Source organism: Urocitellus parryii, chromosome 13 (genome assembly GCF_045843805.1).
Source record: "Urocitellus parryii isolate mUroPar1 chromosome 13, mUroPar1.hap1, whole genome shotgun sequence".
NCBI lineage: Eukaryota > Metazoa > Chordata > Mammalia > Rodentia > Sciuridae > Urocitellus > Urocitellus parryii.
Window position 1 is genome coordinate 61,640,869 of NC_135543.1, and position 19,217 is coordinate 61,660,085.

Genomic DNA, 19,217 nt, shown 5'->3' on the forward strand with positions numbered 1-19,217 from the left:
GGCCCAAAAAGTTCAGAGTGGGAGCATTTTCACATGTGGACTCAGCCCTGATCCATCACCCTTGGGGCCGCTTATTAGGAGGCACCCAAGGGTAAAACAGCAGTCCAGAGAAGACCAATCCAGGCCAGTCCTGTGATCACCCCTGGAAAGTCCTTTGGCCTTCTCTCTCTCTCTCTCTCTCTCTCTCTCTCTCTCTCTCTCTCTCTCTCTCTCTCTCTCTCTGCGGTGGGGGAGACTGTAGGCGACCTGCAATGACAGGAGTAGGGTATCTCATGTTGAAACTGGCAGAATGTTCATGTTTGCACCACTGGACATGCCTGGTAGGGTGGATATTAAGTATTAAATCCTAGTTTTGCTACACAAATGTTTATCCAGAGACCTTATTCTGACCCAGTGTCACCACTGGATGGAGGCCTATGTACTTATTCACATTTACCTGATCTGGGTATAAAGATTTTTAATGGAAGTGTCCTGTGGAGTCAGCCAGGATGGTCAGTGTTAATTTTTGGCCTACATGTAAGACAATCTCTTTGCGAGTTCCATGCAGCTCCTTGTTAATTCTGTCTCCCTGGGGAAAGAGGAAGCTCACCACATCATGAACAATGGTATCTCTGGTCTGAGGTTAGATGAGTCTACTGGGGAAGGGTCTCCATGGCAGGAACGGGAGATTTCTAGGATAGGCCAGGACAAATGGCCAAGTATGGGGACTCCCCTAGTCTCTGTCTGAGGACTTGACCACTTGAGTGACCTACGTTCCCATTGCCCAAGAAATCTAGACTGCATTCCTCCCTCTGGCAACTGAATAGGTGTAAATCTCCAGATTGCACACTTGTAGAAATAACAGAGAAAACATTTTCACATCATTTTCAATGTTTACTGGACCCTGAATGTTCCTTTCCTGTGGCTACTGTTTTTGTTTTAGCTACCTGCCCCAGGTAGCCCATGTGCCATTCATCTCCACTTTACTTACACTCCTTTACAAGACTTAAAAACTCACACCTTTGCCAGGAAAGTGTTGGGACAAAGAGGAGTGAGGGTTGCACAAACAATTGAGGTAAAAGTATTCTGAGTTTTTCAGGACTGTGCCACACCACAAAACAAATCTCTAAAGCCCCATCAGGCCAGCAGCTGTGTCCTCACCTGCCTTCATAATGTTCCAGTGAGAAATGTCATTTCTTGCAGCAGTTCAGCCTTTCAGTGCTGGTGGAATGTGACGTGATTCAACTGTATCTTCATTCAGACACGCTGCAGGGACAGAGTATGTGTGTCCTAGTGGGCTGCCTCAGTACCATATGGCATCAAAAGACAATACCACAGATGGGGGTTTAGGACAGAAGTTTATTTGTCCTAATTCCCAAGGCTACATATCAGGGTGCTGGCTGGAAGGATTTCCTTTGAGGCCCACTCTTTGACATGGAGATTGCCATCTTCTGTCTATGTTTGCATGACATTTCCCTGTGCTTCTCTGTATCCTTATTGCTACTTCTTATAAGGACAAAGTGTTAATTGGATTAGCCCTCACCCAACTAACTGAATTAACACTGATCATGTCTTCATGAGCCATATATTCAAATAGAGCCACAGTCTGAGGCACTGGTACTTACAACATCCACTATGAGATTTGGGGAGAGGACACAATTCAGCTGATGACATAAAACATTATATGTCCCCCTTTGACCTCCCTTCATGCTATTCTCCCAATAAAGAAGTTTCAGCTGCTCACCGCTACAGTGCCTTTCCATCTGTGTTTTAAAAACACAGGACTTGGTGGTATTTTACAGCCCTCTAGATCAGCCTGTTTTATAGTTGATAAATCCTGATTAACTGCACCACATTTTCAATATCAACCTATATTTTGTTGTGTAATGATGGGTTGAGATTAATTCTAGCTGATGTTTTCTCTAGATGTAAACAGAACCAGATTCCCCGGATCCTGGAATGGGAGCCCCAAGATGACTCAGATACATGAGAGGGTTCTATTTGTGTTATAATATGTAATACACTATACTATATTATACCTATATCTCACAGATTCTGTGTTTTTTTGAAGAATTGTCACTTTCCAAGTCTGAAGAGAATAAGAAATATTGCATAAACCTTGTGATCTGGTGGAGGTATTTTGGCTTTGGAATGAGATGTAGCTCATCAGGATTACCAGCCTAGCTGCTTACCATCGTGGGCCTCTGACCAGAGGAGGAAACAGATATCACAGCCTGGCCATTAGGTGTAAGGCCAAATTGCCAAACTAGAAGTTTGCATTTAAATTACTTAAACAATGGAGTCAAGGCTGAGGACAGATTGCAGGGTATGTGTCCCTCACCTCCTGTGATCTCATCTTCATTTGTTTGCTGTCTGATTTCTGCAATGGGAAAAAACCTCTGACCAGCATCAAGTGGACACTTCCTGGTTGGAGCTCCCTGCTCTCACTCAGGGCATTGTGTCTTTAGACCTGAGAAGAAATACTAGTAAGCAACTGTATCCCTCAATGCTAGCATATAAAGGGTTAGAGCAGGCCCCTTACCTCCCTAATGGAGGGCACCCATGGCTCTCAAATCAGGAACGTAGCTGCTGTGAATTGAGATACGCTGGAGAGAGATTTGAGGGTGTTGTTCCAAATAACATATACTTCACTAGTAGCATTTCTTTAATCACATAAAGGTGATATTCTGAAATATCGGGTTATGTTATTAAAATCAATTTCAACTGTTTCGTTTCTTTTATGATATAAATACTAGAAAAACTTCTGTGCCTTGCATATGGTTTTCATGGGATATCGTTGCTTTAAGGGGTTGCTTCCCAGTTCAAAGTTTAATCTGTCTCCTCACAAGACCAGCGAGCAGAAAAGTTAAATGACATTTTACAGTAACTGTCATTATATTATTTTCTTTCATGAATAATATGGCAACATATACAATCCATAAGTTGAGATGACCTCATATGCAAGCTTAAGTGCAAATGTTCTGATGGTGGGGCTTGACCCCACTTCTGGGAGGAAAATTTCCCTTAAAATCACTGCAGCCTGGAGCTCTGGGGTGTCCTTTCCAGATCTCAAAGGAAAAAAAAAAAAAAAAGAAAAAGAAAGCTGCAGCCTGTCATTCTGGCCTCATGCATGCCTGGATTGGTTGTCCTCTTCTGTCACTCAGAAGGCAGGCTCACTGGGCTCAGACTCAGGGGGCGCGGTCTGCAGCCGTGTCCAATAAGGAGAGCGTAGAGTAGTGAGCTTTGTCCAATCCTGCTCACGGCCGGCGAGGAGGGCGGGCTCTGCAATCCAGCAGAGGTGCTTTTCCGGGACTCCGCCATTCCTGCCCTCAGGCTAGGGTCTTCTGTGGGCATTCTGAGCCTGGCTCGCGAGTGCCAGGAAATGGTGAGTGTGTGGGGGGCATCTGGGGCCTGCGGAGGGGGCCTGGGGAGGGAGACTCTGGGTGCCGCTGCGGCGGGAGCGGAGCTGACCGCCTGGACTCCGGCAGCCCCCGGGCTCTGCGGGCCTGAGTCCCACGGGCCAGCCGGGCGGGGACGCCGCGCAGCCGGCTCCAGCCGCAGGTCGGTTCTGGCGCGAGCGCGGGCCGCCGGCCTCTTCCCTGAGGACGCGGTGATTGACAGGTTGGACGGCGTCCGGGTTGCTGTGCACTAGGGGTTTCCCTGCGGGAGAGCTGCGGTCTAGGGACCTGGCTTTCCCCTGGGCTAGCAGCTTCCTCTCCTGGTTCTTTTTGGTCCTGGAGGCTGATCGCAGGGGTGCTTTACCACCGAGCTACGTCCTGGTACTTTATTTATTTGAGACAGGGACTAGCTAAGTAGCTGAGGTTGGCCGTGTTATGGTTCCATTTATAGAGATCATTCTAGTGTCATGAAGAATGTAATTCTAACACACATTTGGATCCCTGTGTGGACTTGTTTATATTGTGATAACTTCCTTTTTTTTTTTTCTTCATGTGTCTAATATACGTGTGTCAGGTAATGTTAGCTACTTGTTTTGCTCTTGTAATTCAAAAGTTTTTTGGGGGCTGGGATTGTGGCTCCACGGTAGAGCGCTCGCCTATCGCGGGCGGGACCCGGGTTCGATCCTCAGCACCACATAAAAACAAAGGCATTGTGTTGTGTCCATCTACAACTAAAAAAAAATTTTTAAAAAGCTTTTTGGCTTACTTAACACATATTTAACTGTGGATGAGTTTTAGGACTTTGTGCTTTTCGTTCTTTTATTAAAAGTAAAGCATGCTGAATTTTTTTTTTATCAGTGCATTACAGTTATAGTACTATTGGGGTGTATTTTGACATAATCCAACAGGCTTGGAATATAATTTGCTCCATTTCAGTCCCTAGTAATTACCTTTTCCCTCTCCTCCTGCCTTCCGCATTCGCCCTCTCCTGGTTATCCTTCTATTTATTCATAGATTTTTAGATTCCTGCTTCATAGATACACATAAAATGAAATTCACTATGACATAAGAACTTTGATGGGAAAATATTGTAGATTGATTTTGGGAAAAATGTTCATCTTTGTAATGATGAGTTTTGTTACATGTACACATGGGATGCTGTGATTCTTTCATGTGCTTTTGTTTATTTTTATTTTCTCATAGTTTCTACATTTTTTTTCTATTCAAACATGTGTACATGTGAAATACGACATGCATGTAATACCAATATAAAATTTAAACATGGTACTTTGTACCATTTAAAACCGAGTATAATATAAGCAAGAATGTGGCTGGCCCCTAGTGACCATTTTTCCCACAGTTCCTTATTTCTCTCTTCCAAAATGTACATTCTCCTAAACCACCTGCCTGGGTTTCCCGTGTTTGGATGAACATGGTTGTTCTTACATGTTGTCATGGTGATTTCCCTAAATCTCTAAGGTGGGAGAGTATCAGGTATCTTCAATAGTAAAACACTTTCCACAAATAAATAATAACAACTTAAACTCCTTCAGTTTATGAGAATTCATGTGCTTCAATATCTTCATCTATACTATTTAATGTTGTCTACAATGGGTTTTATTTTACATTTTTCTAATGTCCAAAGATGTTGATTTTTGTATGATTATTGAACATAGATATCTCCTATATAATTGGCAGTTCAAGTCTGTACCCTGCATTTTGTTTTGTTTTCTCAAAGATAAGAAAATCCATCCAGATCTGGGGTTGTGACTCAGTGACAAGAGCTCTTGCCTCTCACATGTGAGGCACTGGGTTGGATCCTCAGCACCACATAAAAATGAATAAGCAAAATAAAGACATTGTATCCATGTGTAACTAAAAAATATTTTAAAAATTAAAAAAAGAAAAGCCATCCAAAGAGGCAGGAGAGAGATTTCAGGGAGAAAATTATTTTGCTTTTTTAATTATTAAAAATGTTTATTTGCCTTTTTTCTTCTCCTGAGTGTGTACTATAGGTTCCTTCTCTGTTCTGTTTTTGGAGGCTATTTCAAATTAAATTCTAGGGTTTATCTTTGGAAATTTTAACAGGAAAAATAAATTAGGAAAATCTCTCTTTCCTGTGGCTGCGGAAAAATGAATATATTTCCTCTAAATTGGTGAATGACACATTCCCTAAAATATCTGCTTCTAGTTTGGAGTTTTTGTCATTGCCCATTTTTCCATAAAAATGGAATGTAGAATTTGACAGTGGGGAAATGCAACACTGGTCCACTTTATGCTTGAGTATAACCCCTGTTGCTCTGCCACTGCAATTTATTTTTAAAATGGATATGCTTTCTTCTTTTCCTCTCTCCCTGTTCCTCCCTGATCTCTCCCCCTCCCTATTCTCAGGGAAAACAGGATTACCTTTCTTTCCTATTTTAGGTAGATTTACCAGTCCCTGAGTATTACCCATGACAGGAAGGAAATAATCCATACTTTTTGGTTGTACCACAAGATCTCAGAAATGACTGTCTCCCAAATTAACAAGTGAATTGCAACTCCAACAGAGAACCCATGGAACTTAGCCTTTGAATCACCTCTTTAAAAGCCTCCTGTTCCTGCTGATGAAGAGAATCACAGGCTCTGGGCCAGGAGTTTTCTGTTTCTCTTTGCTAACAAAGCAGTAAACCACCTTTTTCCTTTTTTTCTCAAAATAAATAACAACTGTTCCTCTTTCTTGAAGATCTTCCTCCCTCCCTCCCTCCCTCCCTCCCTCCTTCCTTCCTTCCTTCCTTCTTTTTCCTGGAATATTTTTGACAATCAATCATGCATCCTGTCATCTGGATTTGGGAACTCTGGAAACTTTTAAATTACCTTTGTGCCTCACATATCATCATTCAACATTGCTGCTTTGGGTGGGAGCCTCCCAGTTCAAATTCAGTCTGTCTCTTCACAAGAGCAGAGAGCAGACAAAGGAGGTGAAATTTTACAAGAAGTGTCATTATACTATTTCCATTCATGACTAATATACAGACATCTATAACCCTAAATTGAAAGGAGCTTATATGCAATGTTCAAGGCAAATATCCTCCTGGCTGGGCTGGATTCCATTACTACAAGAAAACCTTCCCTTGGTTAGCGGAGGCCTGAGGCTATGGATTTCAATTCCCAGCACCTCAAAAGAAGAAAGAAGGCTGCAGCCAAGAACCTGTCATTCTGACCCCATTCATTCCTGCTTTCAGTGTCATCTGTCACCCAGACAGAAGACTCACTGGGCTCAGCCTGAGAGGGTGAAGCCTTAAGCCCTGTCCCTCAGGAGCCCTTAGGTAAGCATTGTTCAGTCCAGCACACAGCCAGTGAAGAGGGCAGGCTTGGCCACCGTGGGTGGCTCCAGGGCCTGCCAGTGTTGGTGGCCATCAGTAGGCTCCTGCTGCTTTGCTCGGGAGGCTTGTTTGCTCTGCTGTGCAGGTGCTTAAAGATCTACAGGGAGAAAACTGGGCCACTCAAAAGCCAGTGAATGGTGAGTGTGCAGTGGCCTCCGGAAACAGGGAGCGAGGCTCCTGGCCACTGGCCACACTGACTGCCATGAGTCGTGAGTGGGAATCCCTGTGGTAGTCTCTGTGATCTGCAGGGCTGGGTCTGCTCTGGGGCAGGCCAGCCCTGATTCCCAGCTGGACAGTGAAGTGGGGCATATGTCAGTGGTGGAGACCCTGCCCTATCTCTGCAGAGTGTCTTCAGCCCCTGCCTGAAGCCCTATCTGGGCACTTAAGTGTCAGTATTCTAGCACATTCCCGGGTTGTGTGGGGACTGAGGAGTGGGATGATCATCAGAATCACAACTACATGTGTTGTTTTCCTGCATCAGGGAGCTGTAGTCTGCAGGATCCTCGGTTCCTCCTTCCTGCTGAGCTTGCTTTTCTTTCTCCCTTTCTATTTTTTTGGGGGGGGGGGGCAGTGACTAGGGATTGAATGCAGAGGTACTTTACCACTGAGCTACTTTCCCAGTACTTTTTTTTTTGAGACAGTGTCTCACCAAGTTTCTCAGGTTGGCCTTGAATAGATACTGAAGTCTCCTGAGTTGCTGGGATTATAAGTATGTGCCACCTGCCTGAATCCTGCTGAATATTCTAAATGCATGGGAAGCAAATTGCCAAGTCCAGAACCCTGTCTCCCATCTTAAACCTTTGTGCATCTGCCAATAAATTCCTAAAATTCCAGCTTCTTTTCCACATTCCCAGTGACAATGTCCCCTCTCCACAATATTATCAGCTATTGGTTTCCCATGCTATGATTCAAATGGCACAGAACTTTTACTTTGTTTTACCATGAACTGTTTAAAGGATTTGTTTTCTAACTGGGTGCAATGGCATATGCCTATAATCCCAAAGACTCAGGAGGCAGAGTCAGGAAGATTACAATTTCAAGGTCAACCTCAGGGACTTAGGTAGATCTGCAGCAACTCAGCAAGTCCTGTCTCCAAATTTTAAAACAAGGGCTGGGGCTCTAGCTCAGGTTTAATATGCATGGGGTTAAATCCCTGTCAAAACAAATAGAAGAGAAACATTTGTGACCCTAAGGTGAGCAGTGTCAGCAGTCACTAGAAGGTAGAATGATTTTTTCCTACAGTCTGTGGAAGGAGTGTGTCTCTGCTAACACTGTGACATTAGTCCATTGTCAGGATACTTAAAACATTCATAACTGAAAATAAATTCCTACTATTTTTAGCAATAATATTTTTGAAGATTTCTTTCACAGTAGGAAAGTTTCTTTCTGCCATCTAAATTAAACTTGTTGCCAGATGCTCACATGGTAGATGATAAAGCTGACTAGTGGTCGTCAAAGCCATGCACATCTTTTGCAGAATATTTTTGGAGATTAGATCTTATTGTCAGAAACAGCAACACTTTTGTCATACAACTTCTTCAATCTGAAGTATTAATATGTTCTGTGTTGTAGTATGAGGAACATTTCCCTCTTTGCTTTACACTAAATCTCAGAATTTGTTCCTGAAGAAACATTCTATAGCTAACAGTGAATTTTTGTTTTATTTGCAGTGAACAACCCTGATCTACATAAGGAAAGGTCTGATGCTTTCATAATTTCCTGATAATACTGTTTTTAGTTTTGGAGATTGATGGATTTCTTTCCTGACTCTATCTTCTGGATGGGGAACAGAAAGTTCCCCTGGCTAGTGATTCTGGCACCTCTTGTGTCTGGAAACGTGTTTATGGCAGCTTGTTTTCTTGTTCTCTTGGTTTCTGACTTGTAGGGACTAGACTTTGGCTGAGATTCTTACCATATCTTTATTTTGAGACAGCATCTCACTAAGTTACTGAGGCTGGACTCAAAGTTATGATCCTCCAGACTCAGCCTCCCAGGCAGCTGGGATTACATGTGTATGCCACCACTCCTGGCAGGGATTGCATTCTTGATTTTGATATTATTACAAGTTGGCTCAGGATGAGATGTAGACTTGCAAATGTGTGTTACTATCTCTATTCCTGAGGGTGGAAGATGGTGGCCACAAAGAGAGGGAATGGCTCTCCATAGCCTAAGAAATGGAAAGCCAAGTACTATTTCAAATACAGTTATTAAGTATTTAAAGGTTCCCCAGACATTATAAAAATAATTGTTTGGGACATGGAAAGAGGAAGGGGGACTAGGTGTTTCAAAGTGTGAGAAAGAGGACTCTGAGAAAACTCAATGCTGAGCTATCTGGGTATGAGTAGTCCCCGAGGTCCAACTGCAGGGTGGTAGGAGATACACAGGAATGGACGCAAGGCTGTGGGTGTGTTTGGTGATCAGGAATAGGACTTAGTCTAAGCTCCTGACCATCACACCTACCCACAAACCCACAGACATCACTCACCCCCGTTCCACCACCCAAGTGCACATCAGCTCTGCTCCAGATGCACCTGCTTGATGGGAAGTGTCAGCGTCAGTGGCCCTCCAGGCACCACCAAGGCAGAACTTCTTGCCCAGCTTGTGGCAGAAACCATCAAAGAAATGATAGTCCATCTCTGTATCTGTCTTTCTCTGTCACACACAAATAAGAACAATAATAAGATTTCAGTTATAGATAAATTGATGGATGAATGAACTTGGGAGTAGTGTGCCAAATAATTGGAGCACTGAGAGTATAAAAGTGCAACAATATTTTGAATCACCATCTCCTATCACCCTAATATTTTATCTCTTTTGCATGAAAGCAGTGTGTGTGTGTGTGTGTGTGTGTGTGTGTCTGTCTGTCTGTCTGTCTGTCTGTGTTGTGAGTGTGTGTAATATAATCTATTGGACACTCCCAAATTAATGTGTGTCAGGATTAAAGAGAAAAAGAATTAGCATATTTTTATATTTTTGTTAACACATTTAGAGCAACAGAGACCTGGATCTTAGTCCATGCTTTGGATTGCTGCTTTTCAGTTTGTTAAAACCAGGCCAAGGAGCATAGTTTCCTTTAGTCTTTTGTTGGTGTTTCTTTCCTTTGTGGTATAAATCTGAGTTGTATAACAGTGTGTTTAGCAATGCATATAAAGTAAAACATCAGTGGGGTAGTTAAGCAGTTTAGTGTATCCATCAGAAATTATGTTATATATTCACAATGGTATATTATCCAAAGATGAATAAAAATAAACCCAGTAATGTTAAGCAAAATAGTTGGAATTGGATGATGTACTGCTAAGTGAAGGAAACCACACAAAGTATCACATCTCATACATGATAACTTAAATAAGTTTATGTGAAGGTAGAATATTGATCACTGTGGCTGGGGAGGGTGCTGGGGCATCGAGGGTGGATAATATTGATAATAATTGAATATTATCAATACATGCATATGCATATATGAACGTATCACACTGAATCCCATTAATGTGTACAATTGACATGTGTGAATAAGACCCATAATCTCACATAATTACTTCATTCTGTAGTAAGAACACCTGAGACATTACTGTCCTTGGGAACTTGCAGTATATGACCCAGTATTATTAACTTGGTGCTCTACAACCACCACTCTCTGTCTGTGTTCATCTTCCCTCCACCCCAGATTCCACACCGAGTCTGCAATGGACTTCTTTCTGTGTCTGTATCTTTTCACTAGGAATGAACTCCTCCAGCTTTATCCATATATTGCAAATGGTAGAATATTCTTTTATTGCTGGGAATTGAATCCAGGGTTGCTTTCCCAATGAGATAAAATTTTTATTTTTCACTTTTAAGACAGTATCTTGCTAAATTACTCAGGCTGGACTTCAACTTTTGCCAGTACTCCCAACTACAGCTTCTGCATTTTTCTTTCAAAGCCTGAATGATAAGCCAGGTGTGGGGGTACATACCTTTTGTAATACCAGGGGCTTAGAAGGCTGAGGGGGGAGGGTCATGAGTTTGACGCCAGCCTCAGCATTTTAGCAAGACCCTCTCCATCTTAGGAGACCCTGTCTCGGGACTGGGGCTGTGGCTCAGTGGTAGAGTGCTTTCCTGGCATGTGTGAGGCAGTGGGTTCAATCCTCAGCACCATATAAAAATAAATAAATAAAATGAAGGTATTGTGTCTATCTACATCCCCAAAAAAATATTTTAAAAAGATCCTGCCTCAAAATAATTTTTAAAAGCTGAAAAAGATTATATATGTATGTTTATATAAAAGAGATACCCCAATTTTCTCATTCAGTTATTCTTTAATGGACATATAGGTTGTTTTCATGAAATAACTATTGTGGATAATGTTGCAATGAACTTGAGAGTTCCTAAAGGTGGATTTCATTTCCTTAAATTATTGGGATGGCTAATTTGGGCTGTCAGCAAGGGTAGATTGAGGTTTGCCTAACAATTGCTCTAGAATACCTGTGGGGGCATGTGTGAGTCTGTTTCCTGATGATTGGGTCAGAGAGCAGTGGGAAGACCTGTTGTGAACGCGTGTGTATATCAAGAGGCTCCAAGCTTGAAGGTGCTTTTTTCCTGATAGCTTTACCTGTGGACACCTGACTTCAGATTCTTCAGCGTTTCAATGTGGACTTGCACCATTGGCTCTGCGGGGGGGTCTTTCCACCTCAGTGTTCCGCCTCTTGGACTGAATCTTACCAGTTCCTCAGTTTTGCAGCCTGAAGGCAATGGTTTTAGGACTCTTCATCCGATGATCATGTGAATCCATCTGATGAGTCCCCTTCTATATGCACATGTACACGTGTAGATTTTACTGATTCTGTTTTTCTGAAGGACCCTGAGTAACATAAGCATATGCTCAGGAAAACATCTGGATCATGTGGTATTTCTAGTTTTACTTTTTGAAAACCCCCCATGGTGTTTTCCATGATGTCCATACCAGTTTATATTCCTGGCAAGAGAGTCCAAGTTTCCTTTTCTGCACATCCTCTGCAGTGTATGGTACCTACTGTCATTTTGATAAAAGCCATCCTAACAAGAATGTGGTGATATCTCACTGTGATATAAACTGAAACCATAAAACTTCCAGAAGAAAATGGGAGAAATTCTTTGACATTGGTGTTGGCAGTAGTTTTGGGTAGGATGAAGAATGAAGAGAAACAAAATAAACAAGCGAGTCCATATAAAGCTAAAAATGCTTCTGTACAGCAAAGGAATCCATCATTAAAATGTAAAAGTAGACTGTGAATTGGAGAAAATGTTTGGTTGTCACATATTTGAGAAAAATTAAATATCTAAAATATATGAAAAATCCTACAAGTCATCAAAAAAGAAAAAAGGGGGAAAAGACTAATAACCTAATTTAAATATGGCAAAATGCCTAAATAGACATTTCCCTAAAACTTAAGCAAATGTACGAATGTATAGAAACACTTTTCAGCATCATTAATTATCTAAAAAATACTTTAGTTGTAAGTTGTCTTAACGTCATGCAGAAGTATGAGTGCTAAATAGTGTGTATTCTCCATCCTACACTGGGCATCCTGAGACATTGTCAGTTCACAAAATGCCAGGCCCTCCTATTCTTCCTCATTATTCCATCTTAATTGCAAGAAAATCTAGAAATTGGAAGATAACTTCTTATGTATAAATTCCTAGATAGCCATGGATTTTGAAATTTACAATAAGATTAAAAAGGATACATTCATAGACCTTGTTGTGACCAAATAGAAAATAGACCTACAAAATAAAATTTAACTTAATTACAAATATCCCTTTAAGAGGCTAACAGCTGGGGCTGGGAATGTGGCTCAAGTGGTAGCGTGTTCGCCTGGCATGCGTTCGGTCTGGGTTCAATCCTCACCACCACATACAAAGATGTTGGGTCTGCCGAAAACTAAAAATTAAATAAATAAATATTTTTTTAAAAAGAGGCTAACACCTGGTCCTGGGGGTGCATGCCAGTAGTCCCAGCCACTTGTGAGGCTTAAACGGAATGATGATTTGAACCTGGGCTTCAGAGTCAAAACCTAGTCCAAAGGCAACCAGCCAACAAAACCCTAAACAAGAACAACATAAAAGGAAAAAAAAAAATGCCTTCACTGGTGATTTCTGCCAAACTTTCAATAACGAAGCACTAACAATAATTCATGATCACTTCTAAAAATATAAGAAGAAAAACTTACCAATTCTTTCTGTAAGGCCAGGTTTACCAGATAACAAATCTCAAGAATGGAAATTGCATGTCATATTCCACCACGGATTTGAGGAAGTCACTTCCTACTCAGCAGGTGTCAAGAAAATAATAATAATTATCATGATAATAATTATAATATAATGCTTCTTAAGATATGAGAAAAGTTTATTTGAACAATAATAAATGTTATAAAACAATAAATATGAGAGTGACATTAGATGATCTTCCAAAAGAAATAATCAAGATTAGAAACCTACTTTTGTGCTGGGGATGTGGCCCCGTGGTGGAGAGGTTGCCTGGCTTGTGCAAGAACCCAGGTTGAATTCCCAACGCATAAAGTAAAGGAAGAGCTTTATGTAATTAGAGCATCATAGTTACACACAGTAGTTGGGTTATTTTGACAAAATCATACATGGTGGGATTCCATCTACTCCCTTTCAGTCTCATTACCCCTTTCCCTTTCTATGCTCCCTCCCAACATCCTCCTCGTCTGCTCTACTGATCTTCCTTTCACTCATTTACTTACTTTTTGCTGGGTGCTTTCTACATGTAAATAAAGGTGGAATTTATGGTATTGCATATGCACACAATATGATTGTGTTAAATCCATTCCCCGTTTCTCTCCTTTTCTGTCCCTCTTCCCCCTCCCTCACGCTCCTTCCAGCCTTCCCTGTGTCTTTATGATCTCCAGCCCCCTTTCCTCCTTGCTTTGCTCTGGCTGTCATGCATGAGAGAAGACCTCTGACCCTTTTTCTTCTGAGCCTGATTTATTTCACTTAGCATGATGTTCTCCTTTTCCATCCATGTCCTGGCAGGTGTCATTATTTAATTCTTCTTTATAGCTGAGTAAAACTCCAGGGTGTGTGTTTGTATCTATTAATGGGCACATGAACTGCTTCCATGGTTTGGCTATTGTGAATTGTGCTTCTATAAACATAGATAGGGCTGTATCGAAATACAGACCTAATCACATTTAGCTGGGTCTGTATGGGAAACACTTGACGGATATCCAGTATTCGTGGCTATTGGGACGTGTTTCTCTGATACAAATCAATCATCCATAGGAAGAAAAGAGCAGCAGTTCCCTGAGGATCAAGTCTGGAGCCATGGCGAATGCACATAGCGCCCCTCATTATGGAAATGATCTTTGTCACCCATCCAGTCTCTGGCGTTCTGTTTCCCTTTTTATTGGCTGTGGCTCACTGCTCTGTATATATTTGTATATATTTGCTATTTAGAATACAAATACTCTGTGCCTCCTGGATCAGTGTCTGTCTTTTTCAGGTTACCATTGTGACCATGTTTAGGGGCATGATTCGATTTGGCAGCACTTAGAGCACTCGCTCTGTTGTGAGCGACCACAGCTCTCCAGCTCCACAGCTATCTAGCTCCCTGTGTTACAGATTAAACACCCAGTGCCTTCCAGCACGATCCTGATTTCTCTGCCCCCAATACACTGGGGTGTGATGTTCATCAGATGGATTTTCTTTCCATGCCTTGGTTTAGATAATTTGACCTCTGCTCTGTGTGGCCAGTTCCTCTGATTTCTTTCCCTTACCATGTTTTCAAGGCCATCTCTATGATATTTTAAACTAATTAAACTCTTACTGAGTAAAATTCCAGTGTGTGGACATACTGAATTTTAGTCATCAGTTATGATTATGGTTGTGCCTTTGGCAGGACTGCAGCTGAATCCAGGTGTACTCTACCACTGAACAACATCTCCAGACCTTTTATTTTTCATTTTTGAGGCAGATAATCCTTAAACTGGCTCATACTTAATTCTCCTAAGCCTCCAGAGTTCCTGGGATTCTAGTCTGTACCTCCATCCCTAGCAGTTATTAGGTAATCTGCTGTTGGATATATGGGTTGCTTGCACTTTGATTATTTACATTTATGAATGCACATTATTGATATTGATAAATTGATACAACTGTACATTCCAGGTGAAATTCAAATGTCTTCTTTGCAAGGTCAGCTATCCCTCAAGGTAGGAAGCTCTCTCTGAAAAGGGTTGTAGCCAGGAACCTGTCAATCTTGTGTTCTGTTACCAGGCTTTGAATTTCTTCACCTGCCACTCAGGGCTAGAGGAATCTGAGCCTGGAGCTTTGTCCACTCAGGGATGATGGGATGAGAATTAGCCAGTCAGAGGCACAGGTGGATAAGAGGGGTAAAGGGATAAAAGGCAGATAAGACTTCCTAATCTGAAAGATTTTTGTCTCTGGCTCAAGCAAAGCTCTGAATCCATCTTCAGGTTCCCTGAGGTCTGGGTGTCACAAGCCCTGTCACTCTTGACTTTTCTTGTGCTGGAGCATTTGTAGAGAGGTTGCCTGGACACAGCAGGAGTCAGGAAATGGTAAGTCTCCAGGGTTAGGTGTGGTGTAACAGGGGCTCAGGGTTGGTTTGAAGCAGCTGGGCCTAAGGTTAGGTATTAAATCTGTGAATTCCATTCCAGTACAGGTACAGCTTGATATCTGTTCTTTCAGGCCCACATGATTGCTTCACCCTGTGCCTGATTGGATACCTTGGAGAGATCTGGAGCCCTCTTTGTGCGGCTCCTTGCCTATACCTTACACTGACTCAGAATGGGTCATGAACACAGGGATGGTCATCATGGGAGAATCCTGACTTATGTAGAAGATTTCTGTTGGGAGCATCTGTGGTCTGTAGCAATCCTCGTCACTCGTTCCAACCCAGAGGTCACCTATTTTGTACTGTTTTCCGAGTCTGTGGAAAGCATGGTCTTTCTAAGTGCTGTATTCTTCCTTCCAATTCACTACATAATTAAACGTGTACCCATGCTACATTTTAAGTGGCAAAGTATTTTAATTCATTTTCACTAAGTTATTCATGGCATTTTTAAAATTTGTTGTTGTTGTTGTTGTTTATGATTATCCACATAACAGGAATTCAGGGAATAATCACCTGACATTCAGTTGTAAAACATCCTTGTATCTCTTCTCCATTTATCTTTCTGAGGCACAGATGCCCTATTGGAATGTCTTTTTGAGTCTCCCCTTAGGAAACATGATAGGATGATATGTCCTCGGTCACTGCTGTATCCTTTCCTGGTTCTCCATTAAGACCTGCAGGAGACTGACACAGGTTCCCATAGCTGCCGTGTCTCTCAGTGTTCCTAGAGGATATCAGCCCCTGTTCAGTCACCTCCTCCTACAGAGCAGCTTGAGTTTCTGGAATGGAGCCTCTTGTACTAGCAACTGAGTAATCTGGGGAGCATAGGAATGTTTTGGCAGAGGTTTCATCAAAGTAGATCATGGATTGGACATTAGGATTATCTTCCCCCAACTCTAGTTTCTAATCCTTACAGACACACTTTTGGTCTAGTATTGAAGAGAAAGTCAAAGGTGATCCTTTTCTCTAGGTCCTCAGAGTTGTGAAAGGAGATTAAACTATTCTAGAGAACTCAGAAGATTATCCAGTGAATTCTTAAGGATATTTCCAAGGCAAAACTCACTTCATGCAGATACAAGGGCACAGGAAAATGCCACATGGTGGGGAAGGTCATCCAGTCCTTACATGAGCTGGATGTTTATGGGAGAATTTCCCATTTGGTCGGATAACCTGACTTGACTCTTGAGTCAGTCATGTTTGTGTTCCAGTCAGCACTGCCCTTCTCTGGGTTTGTCAATTTAAAAAACAGATGTTCACTAATTTCATCCTCATTTTTTATAAACTATGTATTTTATCAGTTTTTTAAAATATTTTTATTTATATTTAAGTTTATTTAAAATTTTAAGCTTAATACTTTAAAAATGTTTTAATATATAGTGCCAAGGATCAAATCCAATGCCTCACACATGTGAGGCAAGTGCTCTACCACTGAGCCACACCCCAACCCCTATCAGTAATATTTTAAAGATATAAAAATGTTTTCTAAGAGGCAAGATACCAGTGGATTTTACTTTTGAAAAATGCATAAACCAAGGCGAAAGTTCTGAGCCTATAAGTGATACTGTTGAAGGCCCAGTTCTTTCTGTGAGGCTCCCCTGCTGCTATCACATTCTGCTCCCACCCCTGTGGAAGGGTCTCATACACTATGGGCACAGAGCACCAGGAGACTGGGGATCCAGAGCTAGGTATGTTTCTGACTTTGTGGAACAGGGAATTGGATGGCCTTTCTGAAGGTATGATTTTTGGTATTGTGGGGCTATTTCTATACTGTCAAATGTGCCAAAGTCAGATTTGGGTAGCAAGTAACTTTAGTTTAAAGATGCATTGAATTACTGGGAAAGTAAGATCTCAAATGTTAGGCAGAGAATGACTTGCTTTCTGTCCTTGTCCCCAGTGCTGATCCAATGACAAGAAAAAGGTTCTGAGAAAACAGAAAAAGTTTTGTTGCTTTGATAGCAAAGGAGAAATACAGGGGACTCCTTTGTTTCTAGAGGCTGTAATTATAACTGCCCTAGGGAACCAAGGCCTCACAATGAGGTTCTAGACCACATGTGCCCTGTCAGGAGTTGTATCCTTGGGGGACTGCAGTTTCTTAGATTTTCTAGTGCCAAACCTGAACTTTTTAAAAAAAACTTGGTTATTTTTAGTTGTACATGACAGTAGAATTCATTGTGATATAATTGTACAAGCATGGAATATATCTTATTCTAGTTAGGACCCCGTTCTTACGGATATACATGATAGTGAGATTCACTGATATAGTCATATCACTCTCTTTCCTTTTCCTACCCCACCTCCCTTCCCTTCATCCCTAAAATCTTGATTTCTTCATTCCCATGGTGCAGGAGCTGAAGGAAAGATAATTAGCCAAGGGCAGGAAGGTGAATCTTGCTCTTCCCATGGTTAGGAAGGGAGGGAGACAGAAAAGAAGTCCATTTCAAAATAAACCACAGTGACAGAGCAGCAAGGATTATGTTCAAAATCATGGAGTGGACAGCCCTGTTACATTTCGTCCACTATCAATTTTTATGGACAAATGGCTGACTACATTTCTAAGCTGCTTCAGGCTTAAACTGGGTGATGAAGGAGTTCCTAGAATGGAAGGGTTTTCTCTGTTGTATCTTTTTCTTTTGGATTTTTTCTAGAAAGGATGAAAAGGAAATTCCAGCCTTGGTGGTAACCTGGAAGAAGCAGACTCTTGTAGAGCAGTTACTGTTGGACTGATCATTGTTCATTGTTTTAACTGAGGTTTTGTTTTTAATTTTTATTTTACTATTGCCAAAATTTCCCTTCTCTGAACATGGTACAAGGAAGGGTCTCTAACACGCTATTTCTTTGTGGGTTCAATTGCTTTGACCTGTATAGCTATTAATTCAGAAACCCACAAGAGGTGATGGGGGATTAAGAAAAGCACAAACATGTAGATAGAAAGGGGGGATCAGGTTGGAAGCTGTCCTCTGATTGAGAACAATGATCCAGATCTGGCTGCACACATTTATTAGACAGGTTTTATTATCAGAAGGTTATTTGTAAGAAAGTTTCTGGAAAGCAAGCAGGCTTGGAGGTTACAGAATGGGTGAGACATTAGGGTTACCTCTCTGTGTTCAGAATCCCAAGGGCCAGCATTGCCACAGCAACTGGGAAATCTTAACCCTGTACTTTCATGAGGGGAATCCCAGCCCATGTGCATCACAACCACAAAATTCTGATTAGAAAGTAATCAGACACCTTAATTCTTATCACTGCTCTCCATATCTCTTCCCCTTTTGTATTTTTGACATGCAAATGATGTGGTTTTGTTTGAAGCTGTCAGATTTCTCCTCAGAGCATGTGGCATCCGGTTGTAATAATACAAAAAAGAATTAGTAGCAAACACATAATTCCAAAAGTATACCATATTGTATGTTTTAATATATTCCAAGGATTAAAACCATTTAAATCATCAAGTATTTGTTCAGCAAGCCATATGGGATCCACCAGATCAATTTGAGAGTTGCCAGTGTAATTGATAAAATCTAACATGGCTATCAAATGCCACAGATATCTTTGTATGCCACCATCACTGAAGGTCAGAACATGACTCACAAATCCTCAAAAAGTCATAATTTTTTGATGTGGGTGCCCTTTATCAAATCTCTGAGACCAGTGTGCTCGTCTGGCATGTGTGCGGCCCGGGTTCAATCCTCAGCACCACATACAAAGATGTTGTGTCCGCCAAGAACTAAAATATATAAATATAAATATAAATATAAATCTCTGAGACCAGTTCAGAATAAATCCACTACTGCCAGAGACATTATGTGTACTGACATAATCTTGGCACAATCCTCCCATTTAGGAAAGGCATTCAATTCTATTGTATGACTG

The 19,217-nt window shown here is 41.5% G+C and overlaps 1 protein-coding gene across 1 annotated transcript in view; it reads left to right on the forward strand.

Moving 5' to 3' along the window:
- Window positions 1-3,299: 3,299 nt before the first annotated feature.
- Window positions 3,300-19,217, forward strand: part of LOC144249991 (uncharacterized) — a 28,006-nt gene continuing 12,088 nt past the window's right edge. Inside the window, 1 exon segment of the mRNA XM_077792275.1 lies at window positions 3,300-3,364. Coding sequence (XP_077648401.1) covers window positions 3,362-3,364 — 3 coding nt within the window. The 5' untranslated portion in view covers window positions 3,300-3,361.